Raw genomic sequence first — 11778 nt, 5'->3', positions numbered from 1 at the left:
ACATTATCATACATATATTGATGATAATGTGCTTCACAAAGAGAAGAGGCCCACGAGCCAATCCTACAACCAGCCAATACAACACATGGTATCGTGTGTGTGTGTGTGTGTGTGTGTGTGTGTGTGTGTGTCTGTGTGTCCAGCTGGAGAATTGTAATTACGCAGTGGAGTTGGGAAAGTCCTCGGCTGGCTTCTCCCTGGTCGGTATCGGAGGTCAGGACCTGAATGAAGGAAACCCAACCCTCACCCTGGCCCTGGTCTGGCAGTTAATGAGGAGGTGACGACCTGCATGCCGCCACACAACCACAACAAGCACCTGTTTTGTTGGAATTGGATTTTCTCAATTTTTGCGTTGAAAATGCATCCTGCGGCGAACCCTACGTTACTTTTAAAAAAATAACTGCTGTGATGTAATAATTTGATGTTTATGTATCGGGTGGGTGGGCCGGTCAACAGGTGCGTGAAACAATTCCATCCTTGGGAGTGTGTCTCAGTGGAGTCACTAGGGGGCGCTGTTGCGCTGTTTCAGCTTTTTCTCCCAGAGCACTTCACTGGTTCCAGCACCAGGTGTGACCTCTGACCCCTGAGGGGGCTCAGCGGTGTAACGTCTCCGGGGTTGACCTCCAGGTGTGACCCCTGAGGGGGGGTTCAGTGGTGTAACGTCTGCGGCTGCACCACCAGGTACACTCTGAACGTGCTGGAGGACCTCGGAGATGGAGAAGCGGCCGGAGATGAACTGATCGTCAATTGGGTGAACAAGACGCTGAAGAACGCCGGGAAGACCACGTCCCTGCGCAGCTTCAAGGTCGGCCCGCGGTTCAGTTCTGCACTTCAGTTCTGTGCACAGTTCTCTGGTTCAATTCTGCGGTTCAGTTCTGCAAATCAGACACATCATTCAAAGTTATTAGGATTTTTTTGTGCTTACTTTAAAACTCGATTCTCGATCAGTTAGTTGTAACTACTTTTGTTTTGCTGGTGACATTGTAATAGGTACTAGTACGTATTTATTCAATGTTAGTGACTGGCTCAATTGTTACTTATCTTATCATTGTATTCTAGGGGACTTTGGTTTAGTCTCCAACTTTTAAAAGATATCAACGAATACTTATAAAACAAATAATCTAAGGATCTTAGGTTGAATATAACATCTAATGTTGATGTGTGTCTACCATCCTGTCCGTCTAGGACAAGAGCATCAGCGACAGCAGTCCAGTTCTGGATCTGATCGACTCCATTCAGCCCAACAGTGTGAACTTTGACCTGGTTAAAACGGGCAGCCTCACAGACGAGGACAAGCTGAGCAACGCTAAGTAAGGCCCTGATAGGACTCTATGCCTGACAGCGTGCTAGCTAGAGTTTCACCACGGCAACCGCATTGTTCAACGCTTCAGAAATGTATTTTTATTCTGTCGAGTGTTCTCACCGCACGCGCGGTGGTTTATAGGAACTATTGCGTACGACACACCGCAGAGGTGTGTGTGTGTGTGTGTCTGGGTGTCGCACGCACGCTCCCCGGGACCAACCTAGGTCGAGACCCACTTGTTTCCGTGGTTCGCACTTTATCATAAGATATATAAGGCACACAAGAAGAAGTAAAGTAAGCAATTCACTTTATCATAACGCACGTCAATTCAGATAAAACTTTCGTAATATCTAATAATTTGAATGATTAGATATTATTTCAGATATTAGATATATAAATGACTTGAAATTGCGTCACCTTGCTGTCGCACATTATTTTCCAATAACGGTATGTGGTTTATTAATAAACATTGTGGTTTATCCCTGATATAGTTCTTTGAATAAATAGCTTTATTTAAAATGATAACATTAATAGCTTTTTCTGAAAAGTTACTAATACAATACATCTGCTCGTTTTATATGAATATCCTGTACTTCCTATTCCAAAATGTAAATTCCCTACCACACTGATTGCGTGTCCTCCCCCTCCCCCTCCCCCACCCCTCTTCCACTGACATCATCACAAGGTACGCGGTTTCCATGGCGAGGAAGATTGGCGCCCGAGTGTACGCCCTCCCCGAGGACCTGGTGGAGGTGAACCCCAAGATGGTGATGACCATGTTCGCCTGCCTGATGGGGAGGGGCATGAAGAGGGCGCAATAGACACTCATACACCCACAAAGACACACACACACACACACACACACACACACACACACACACACACACACACACACACACACACACACACACACACACACACACACACACACACACACACACACACACACACACACACACCCCCCGATTGTTTTGTCCTTGGGGGGGCTGGTTATGCAGAGCAGCTAGGGTGGGGGGGGGGGGGGGGCTTCTCAGCGTCCACCCAGCGTTCATAGATCCAGCTCTCCACCGACTCCACTCCTCTCTGATCACATGACACATTTGAATCAATCCTCAGTAGACCCTTCACAGAGGCGTTGGCGTCAGACGAACCCACTAATTATGGGTCGGCTCCGTTTATGCACCAAGCGCCCACGCTAGCGGAGATAAGTCTACGACGTCACTAACTGGTCTCCAACGTTTGATCAGGAGACGGGCCGGGCTGTCGCAGTCGTTTCTTCACGGTCTTCCTGCGTTTCATCATAGGTAGCACTGTGTGGTTAGCATCGAGCGCTCGCTTCCGATTAAAAACGAACGTGTGGTTTCGATCATACATCTTGGGACTGTTTCAGTGTCACTCGTTGAAGAGCAACTCATGTACTACTTCTGATCAGAGCTGGGTCTGTAAAAGGCGGCAGCTTGGCATGTTATATTTGGCGCCACACTTTATGCTGCCTCAAGCTCAGAAATCCATAGCAATAGCATAATCTGCGGAGGGTTATATCTCAGGCTACGGGGAGGTCACCACCGGCTTTCACTTCTCCACGCCTCACTTCCTGAGGGCTCCACCAGCCCACATGTCGGTGTTGCCTCTATGGTCCTCATGTCCCATGAAATCCATGAGTCAGCCCAATCCTACAGAATGTATCTCTGGGTTACAGGAGCATTTAATGGAGCCAGGCCATGAATTAACGTGCGCATGACACCTGTGGCCTAAGCCAGTTTCCAGACTGGAGCTATTCTGACCAAAGCTGAGATGATACGATTGTACAGGTTTTTATTTTCAACTTGACACATTTTTCTTTTCTTTTTTTATGTACAAACACATTCAATAAATAACCTTGAAAACAACACACAAAAAAACACTGTTGCATCTGCTTTTTAATGATTTCCAAAGAGCTTTTGTATGAATCCAGCCAGATAAGTAGTGTTGCCTTAAACTGTGTTTAAAATGTCATCATCACCATCTTTAATTAACCGATCAGAATTCTTCTGTAATCAGGGAACATCTTTTTTTGTTTTCATCATTGCAAACTGCAATAATTAACATTAGCACTTTCAGAATACTATTCATTTGCTGCCAAAACATGTGGCCAATCAGCATTCTCAACTGTTCATTATGATTTGACTATTGAGTCTTATTCTTTGTGGGTTCCAATTACAAAAATGGGATTTTACTAATACCAAGTCTAAACTTGAGTTAATAAATGTCTTGCAACTGGAGATGTATCAATAGACATGTTAAGAAATATAATACAGATGTAAAAACGCAGTTCTGTGTGACGTCTTCTTTTTTATTGTGTGTGTGTCTGTCTGTGCTGACAGGCAATTTGCATCGCATTATTTCTAGGTTTGAAAATAAAGTGCGGTGTGTGTGGAATGCGGCAGAAAAACACTTATCTTCAAGACATACTTATGCAAAATCACCATGAGACACACAGACACACACACACACACACACACACAGTGCAGTCTGCCTTGAGGCCACTTCAAAAGGGGTCCTTGAATTCAGATGAGCTCGCTATCACAAAAGGAGCATGTTGTTTAAAGCGAGTGCAGATGTGTGCTACACACACACACACACACACCCACACACACATACACATACACACAATTCCCAATTAAAAACGTGTGTGAGCCGAGTGCCCTGTGATCCTTTTAGCGGATCCATTTGCACACCCTTTCATGCGACGCTCCCTCCAGCATTGGGCTCCTCCATGTCCTCTCCAGTGTGCTGTGGTCCTCACAACACCGGCGCCCATCGCCGACCCACCGTCGGAGAGTTGTTGGACGTCGAGTCGTCGATCCACGAGGGACACGTGGCGTTAACAGGTTTCCCTGATGGGTGAATGAAACAGAGATTAGATGAGCTGAACTAAACAGGTTGGGTTGAGGTGAACTGGAACAGTGATCAGGTTTGTGGATTCAGACTTTTGTCTGTGTGTTTCATCCTGTCTGCTTGTCTCTCCATCTCCTGTATGGTTTGCGTGACAGTAGAGGATAACAGCTCGATGCTATAGCGCCACTTGGTCCCTGTAGGGATGTTTGAGTATGTTTCACACAGTATCTTGTGCATCCAACTTTTTCGTCACAGACTAGTGAGTGAAAAATTGAGTGTGTGTGTCTTTGTGTGTGTGTGTGTGTTTGTGTTCATCCAATGTATTATAACTGGTACCAAAAGGGGGAGCTGTGAATGATATTTATTCATATCTGCATATCCACACGATAAATCACCACCAAATGGCTTGCTATTCTATCGTAGCCTTTTTGCTATCTGTCACCTTTTGCATCATGCTGATACTTAATATAATATGCATATGCATAATACGCATGCTGTTAAGGACAGAGATAACCTCATATCCAACATGTTTGTATCCTGGTACACCCCCCCCCCCCACACTTTCAGTCTGCTTTGATTATATATGGAGTTTTTTGAGAGAAATATGCTGTGTGTATGTGTGTGTGTGTCTTTGTGTGTGTGTTTGTGTGTGTGTGTCGAGCGTATGTCTACTTGAGTGTGTGTATGTATGTGTGTGTGTGTTTGTATGTATGTATGTGCGTGTGTGTGGGGGTGGATGTATGTGTGTGTGTATGTATGTGTGTGTGGGTGTTTGTGCGTGTGTTTATGTTTGTGTGTGTGTGTGCGTGTGTTTATGTTTGTGTGTGTGTGTGTGTGTGTGCGTGTGTTTATGTTTGTTTGTGTGTGTGTGTGTGTGTGTGTGTGTGTGCAGTATGCATGGTCAGGTGGTGGCTTCACAGCGGCTCTCTGTGAAGACCTGGACGGATGAGGAGAGCGACCGAGCAGACAGCCTTCAGAGCAGGTAGCAGACGCTCACTGCAGACGTGTGTGTGTCTCTCTGTGCTGTCACATAGGAACACACAACGCTCTTGTTTTTCCTTCATTGTGTCCTCTAATGTCAGTACGTTTATCTTTATTTATTCCACAGCATTCGATACCATTGCAATAATGAATCCTGATTGGTCGATAACATTTCAAGGGTTTGCTCTTTTTGTCGTAATATTAGCTTCAAATCAATGCTCGACAATTCCAACTTTAAAAACAACAGTCAAACACAACTAGCGACTACCTGTTTCCGTGACAATGTGAAAACAAAATGCTCAAATCCATGGAGTAATATTTACTTGATGAAGTCGAACACTGATATATATATATATATAAATATATATATTGGTGCTATCAGTTAAACGCGTTATTAACGGCGTTAACGCAAACCAATTTTAACGGCGTTAATTTTTGTATCGCGCCATTAACGCAATTCTTTTTTTTTTTCTTTTTCTTTGGCTCAAAACAAAGCAGCAGTACCCTCACTGCTATGTTCAAGGCAGTATGTTTGCATGTTCATCGTTTAATTGCACTATAGGCTTTTTTTTTGTATCGTCCTGTTTTGATCATTATATGCCAATGTTGTTATCAATAAAAAAACATTTGCACAAGGCAAGCCGATGCACTTCTCCATGTTGATAAGAGCATTAAAATGAGTTGTGTGTCTGATTGTGCGTCTGGCTGTGCGTCCGGCTGTGCGTGTGGTTGTGTGTCTGGTTGTGTGTCTGGCGGTGCGTGCGGTTATGCGTGTGGTTGTGTAGGGGCCAGTCGATGTGTGACGACACCTGCTCAGAGCTCCAGAGGATGGCAGCCAATGACAGAAGAGATCATAACTCCCCGAGCTCCTTCCACGGCCAGGGGGCTCTCTCCAGGTACACCAGGGGGCTCTCTCCAGGTACACCAGGGGGCTCTCTCCAGGTACACCAGGGGGCTCTCTCCAGGTACACCAGGGGGCTCTCTCCAGGTACACCAGGGGGCTCTCTCCAGGTACACCAGGGGGCTCTCTCCAGGTACACCAGGGGGCTCTCTCCAGGTACACCAGCGGGCTCTCTCCAGGTACACCAGGGGGCTCTCTCCAGGTACACCAGGGGGCTCTCTCCAGGTACACCAGGGGGCTCTCTCCAGGTACACCAGGGGGCTCTCTCCAGGTACACCAGGGGGCTCTCTCCAGGTACACCAGGGGGCTCTCTCCAGGTACACCAGGGGGCTCTCTCCAGGTACACCAGGGGGCTCCCTCCAGGTACACCAGGGGGCTCTCTCCAGGTACACCAGGGGGCTCTCTCCAGGTACACCAGGGGGCTCTCTCCAGATACCGGGGGGGGGGGGTCTTGTGGGACTTGGTGTGGGGGCTGACTTGCGTGTGTGTGTGTGTGCGTGTGTGTGTGTGTGTGTGTGTGTGCGTGTGCGCGTGTGCGTGTGTGTGTGCAGGATCGTGAACATGGTGATGACGCTACGAGAGTGGGCCCACAAGAGTCTGGTGGAGGAGGTGGAGCGACCCGACTCCTTCCTGGAGCGCTTCAGGGGCCCCGCCCCCAACGACATACAGGCCCCGCCCAGCAGGTTTAGCCACACCCACGCAGACTCGGACGCCGACGCCGAGGGCCGTCGAATGAGACGCATGTAGGGAGTCATCAGAGATAAATATTCGGGAAAAAATATGTTTTAGAGATCAGAATGACTTATTGGCAACCAAACTGAACTATGTAATCATATTTTTTATTTGCTTAAGTGATAATGACGGCGGATGCTTGTGGTGTGATTTGATTGGTTGATTCATATCATATTGTTTTGTGTAGTATGATTTATTACGTCTTTTTTAGCAACCGCTATAAACAATCTAGCCCCCCACGTAGCTCCCGCAAACATAATTCTTTGGCGTCGCTGCTGGTACGGACGCGCACATCTGTCCACCAGCTGGCTGTCGCTGCTCCCGTTGACCCCTGCTCCCGTTGACCCCTGCTCCCGTTGACCCCTGCTCTCCCCCTCAGGAAGAGGAGGTGCAGAGTCTTTGTGTTGTCGCCCTCTGATGACGCGTACTACCACTGGCTGATTGTGATTGGTGCTGCTGTTCTTTACAACTGGAGCCTTCTGGTCGCCAGGTCAATAGCACTTCTAATATTACCAATTCTATTATTAAAGGGACACTGTGTAATATTTTCAGTCATTTATTACCTCAAATCAACGTATTCATTCATAAATAAGTCCTCATTGGTGTAAAATTATCTCTGCCAAAAATCTCACACTTCCCAAACAAGGTTATCACAAAACATTTGTAAACGCATAACATGGATCATTCATTCTTATGTTGTCGTTGTCGTGCGTCTGCAGAGCTTGTTTTAACGAGCTTCAGACCAACAACGTGCTGGTGTGGCCGGTCCTGGACTATCTGTGTGACAGCCTCTACATCCTGGACACGGTTGTCCGGCTCCGCACAGGTCATAGGTCACGCAGCTACACGCAATAGACACACAACAGACACACAACTGTTTCCATTGAGTTCAATACCGGGGGTTTGCATGCTAATGATGGAAGGTAATATCCATCAATCCAAGCAGCTGGGGGGGAGGGGGGGGGGGGGAAGCCTTTACACACACACACACACACACACACACACACACACACACACACACACACACACACACACACACACACACATCTATTACCCATAACCCTGTAAACCTCCAGCCAGATCCCAGCTCCCCCTTGCGTCCCCCCCCCCCCCCCTAGGCTTCCTGGACCAGGGCCTGATGGTGAAGGACGTGCGGCGCCTGCGGGAGAGCTACGTCAGCACGGTGCAGTTCAAGCTGGACGTGTGCTCCGTGCTGCCCACCGACCTGCTGTACCTGGCCGCCGGGCCCTCCTACACCCCCCTGCTGCGCTTCAACCGCCTGCTGCGCCTGCCGCGCCTCTTCGAGCTGTTTGAGCGCACGGAGACGCGCACGGGCTGCCCCAACGCCTTCCGCATCTGGAAGCTGGTGCTCTACATCCTGGTCATCATCCACTGGAACGCCTGCGTCTACTACAGCTTCTCCAAGCTGCTGGGCCTGGGCTCCGACTCCTGGGTGTACCCCAACGCCTCCGACCCCGAGTTCGGCTCGCTGACGAGGAGCTACATCTACTGCCTGTACTGGTCCACGCTGACGCTGACCACCATCGGGGAGACGCCGCCCCCCGTCCGCGACGAGGAGTACCTCTTCCTGGTGTTTGACTTCCTGGTGAGTACGTGGCGGCGGTTTTTTGTCCGATTGCGTCGCACCTTGACTTTGAAACAAGGAAGGTGTCCTTGTTTGTCGTAGGGGGTCGTTATGTCAAAGGAGGTATTAAATGGTAAATGGAATGACGGTATAGAGCGTTTTTAAGACCTGTGGCTATGCAAAAGCACTGACCAATTAGTGGCTCACACTGACCCGAACCCTCCACAGTTTGGTTATGGCAAAACGGCGCCATTCAAACGGCACATCGCAGCGACGGGGTGATCCCTATGTTCCCCAGGTCCTATGTTCCCCGGGTGCAAAGGGTTAGGGTCAGGTTTAGGGTTATGGTTAAGGTTAGGATTAGGCTGAGGGGTAACCCTAAACCTAACCCCAATCACAAGCGAGTCAAAGGCGAAAAAGGGGGTACTTGCCCCTACCATCCTACGACAAAAAGATTTGCTCCTATGATCCCCGGTCACATACAAAGCGGGGAACATAGGACCCGGGGAACATAGGACTCGGGGAACATAGATACGCTCCCGCAGCGACTATTAATTTTGTCTCAGATTCACGTACCTTGCTCTGGGACACCTCAACCATTGGCTATAATAAATCATCAAATGAAATATCTCTCTAATAGCTCAATTATTTTCAAGGTTGGTGTGCTCATCTTTGCGTCCATTGTGGGCAACGTGGGAGCGATGATCTCCAACATGAACGCAACAAGAGCCACCTTCCAGAGCCGCGTGGACGCACTCAAACACTACATGCACTTCAGACACGTCAGCAAAGACTTGGAGCAGCGGGTCATTCGCTGGTTTGACTACCTATGGACCAATCAGAAGACGGTAGACGAACAGGAAGTGCTGAAGAGCCTGCCCAATAAGCTGAGAGCGGAGATTGCCATCAACGTTCACCTCGAGACGCTGAAGAAGGTGAGGACCTCCGCCCCATAATGATTGCACGCTCGATCTTTCAAAATCGATTTGCTGCAGGACAAGGTGAGAAAGTGTGCATTTGTGTGCAGGTACGCATATTCCAGGACTGCGAGGCTGGCCTTCTTGTGGAGCTGGTGTTAAAGCTTCGACCGCAAGTCTTTAGCCCTGGAGACTACATCTGTAGGAAGGTAAGAACATGTTCACTAAAGGTACTATGCAGAGCTGTCGACCGTTACCATTACTTTTTGCATCACCATTATTAATAGCCGAATCTGGCTAACATAGTAGTCCTAGAGATTCAGATGACTCTGCGAAACACACAAGTTTATTAATAGTATGGTATACTCAGTGCGTTGAAAGTATTGGGAAGACATTTTGCCCGACCTCCGCCCTGCATGCTAGGGCGACGTGGGTAAGGAGATGTACATCATCAAAGACGGGCACCTGGCGGTGGTGGGGGAGGACGGGGGCACCCAGCTCGCCGTCCTCACCGCCGGGAGCTGCTTCGGAGAGATCAGCATCCTGAACATCAGCGGGAGCAAGATGGGCAACCGGCGCACCGCAAACATCCGAAGCCTGGGCTACTCGGACCTCTTCTGCCTCTCCAAGCAAGACCTGATGGACGTGCTGCAGGAGTTCCCGCACGCCAGGGCGCAGCTGGAGCAAAGGGGGCGGGACATCCTGCAGAAGGAGGGGCTTCTGGAGGAAGTGAACGTCTCCGCCGGGGAGGAGGTGGAGGAGAAGGTGGAGAGGCTGGAGTCCAGTCTGGACCGCTTGCAGGTAGACACATGTTGAAATGAATGCAACGCATTTGTGTAAAATAGCAGACTTGCTTTGTTTGCAGGGACGATGTGAAGGATTTTTAGCTGAAAAACAATGCTTTAAATTGACAATATAAGTTCAAGTTCAAGTGTACTTTATTGTCAAAAATCTATGTAACAGGGTTAGCACAGAAGTTTGAAATTGCGTTTGGCCAGACTCCAATGTGTAGTTAAAAAAAACATTTAAATAAGACATTGACAATAATCTCACACACACACACACACACACACACACACACACACACACACACACACACACACACACACACACACACACACACACACACACACACACACACACACACACACACACACACACACACATATAGCAGCAGAAGTACAATCAGTGGTCACAAGGTGCAACAGTAAAGTAAAGTGCAACAGTAAAGTGCCAGTGACATGGTGAAGTTCATGTGGTTTTCTTCAGTGTGTTGATGAGTCTGATGGCTTTTGGAAAGAAGCTGTTACTCAGTCTGCTTGTGCGGGACCGCAGGCTGCGGTACCGCTTCCCTGATGGTAGAAGGGAGAACAGACTGTGTGCTGGATGAGTTGTGTCTTTGATGATGTTCATTGCCCGCTTGGAACAGTGTGAAGTGTACAGTTTCTGAATGGCTGGTAGGGGTGACCTGCTGATCTTTTCTGATGATATAAGAACAGGTTTTAATTTAACTTCAATAATTAAACCTTCCCTGCCTTTCCCTGTTGCTGAGAACAGCCCCTGGGCCGACCTCTATTCGATTTGAACTGGGATGGTTTTGCTGGGGAAAGGGAGGGAGGTGACGTCTAAGCGCGGATGATGCAGTTCAGGAGCTTTTGATTCTTATACAAAGTCCCTTTAATTCATGTGCAGGTTTGCTTCTTATTATAACATAAACAATATTGTGTACTATAGATAGTTGTTATAATTATATTGTTCTCCTGTTCAGACCTGTTTGGCCCGCCTCCAGAGTGAATTCAACTCCTCCCAGCTACGACTCAAAAAACGAATCACGGTCCTTGAGCACAGCATCGCCACGGCAACCACCGGCAGCGGCTTCCTCTCGGAGGCCGACGACAGCATCCCCGGAGGCGACGAGAATCGCAGTGAAATCAACATCCAGCTTTAGAAGACGGATGGTTGCTGTGGAAACAACTCTGGTCTTGATCATCTTTTATCTGACATTTAGCTAAACTTTTTTGCAACTTTACTGCTTGCTAAAGTCCCCCATGTGTCATCCCATCTGGTCCTTTGTCCATGCAACGTAAGGTTGGACTGCTGAGGATGTGGGGGTGTTCACTGTCATTTTCAGACCTCCGTTTAAGTGCTAAATGTTCCATATTCCAGGCGAGACTTTCCAGATAGAAGAACAGAACTTCAAGTTAAAAGTCAAGTGAGCTTTTAGAGTAGAAGTAGGCCTAGGAGACACTCTGTTACCACCATTCAAGCTCATTCATTTGCAGTGAAGATGTGGGAATACTCAGCAGGAAACACCAGGCAGGCAGATAGTAGGTTCAGAAATAGGCAAGGCAAGGCAAGGCAAGGCAACTTTATTTATATAGCACTTTTCATACACAAGGCAGGCTCAAAGTGCTTCACATATAAACATTGTCATACAATAAAATAAAATAATAGATAATTAAAAGAAACCATACGCAAAGAA

General features: G+C 48.0%; 2 protein-coding genes across 3 annotated transcripts in view; both read left to right on the top strand.

Moving 5' to 3' along the window:
• Positions 1–2304, top strand: part of LOC130390437 (plastin-3-like) — a 14920-nt gene extending 12616 nt beyond the window's left edge. Inside the window, exons 13-16 of one of the 2 annotated variants that reach the window (XM_056600398.1) lie at positions 144–277; positions 682–805; positions 1186–1310; positions 1989–2304. In XM_056600398.1, coding sequence (XP_056456373.1) covers positions 144–277; positions 682–805; positions 1186–1310; positions 1989–2124 — 519 coding nt within the window. In that variant the 3' untranslated portion in view covers positions 2125–2304. The remainder of the gene's footprint in view (positions 1–143; positions 278–681; positions 806–1185; positions 1311–1988) is intronic. The other variant, XM_056600397.1, reaches the window with a different exon arrangement.
• A 1750-nt stretch (positions 2305–4054) lies between these two features.
• LOC130390811 (cyclic nucleotide-gated cation channel-like) lies at positions 4055–11244 on the top strand. Its single transcript, XM_056600961.1, has 11 exons — positions 4055–4256; positions 5073–5162; positions 5971–6057; positions 6614–6805; positions 7174–7284; positions 7514–7620; positions 7913–8400; positions 9036–9314; positions 9407–9505; positions 9720–10097; positions 11065–11244. The coding sequence occupies exons 2-11, from the start codon at positions 5074–5076 to the stop codon at positions 11242–11244; spliced, it is 2010 nt and encodes a 669-aa protein (XP_056456936.1). The 5' UTR covers positions 4055–4256; position 5073.
• The last annotated feature ends 534 nt before the right edge of the window (positions 11245–11778 follow it).

Source organism: Gadus chalcogrammus, chromosome 10, assembly GCF_026213295.1.
Source record: "Gadus chalcogrammus isolate NIFS_2021 chromosome 10, NIFS_Gcha_1.0, whole genome shotgun sequence".
NCBI classification, from domain to species: Eukaryota; Metazoa; Chordata; class Actinopteri; order Gadiformes; family Gadidae; genus Gadus; species Gadus chalcogrammus.
The sequence above is the reverse complement of the archived record's forward strand: the minus strand, read 5'-3'. Positions and strand labels throughout refer to the sequence as shown.

Excerpts from the sequence above, each read along its gene's own strand:
- LOC130390811 (XM_056600961.1), top strand. The coding sequence starts at position 5,074 with ATGCATGGTCAGGTGGTGGCTTCACAGCGGCTCTCTGTGAAGACCTGG. Across the intron at positions 6,058-6,613 it reads GGCCAGGGGGCTCTCTCCAG|GATCGTGAACATGGTGATGA; the intron begins GTACACCAGGGG and ends GTGTGTGTGCAG. Across the intron at positions 7,285-7,513 it reads TGGAGCCTTCTGGTCGCCAG|AGCTTGTTTTAACGAGCTTC; the intron begins GTCAATAGCACT and ends GTGCGTCTGCAG.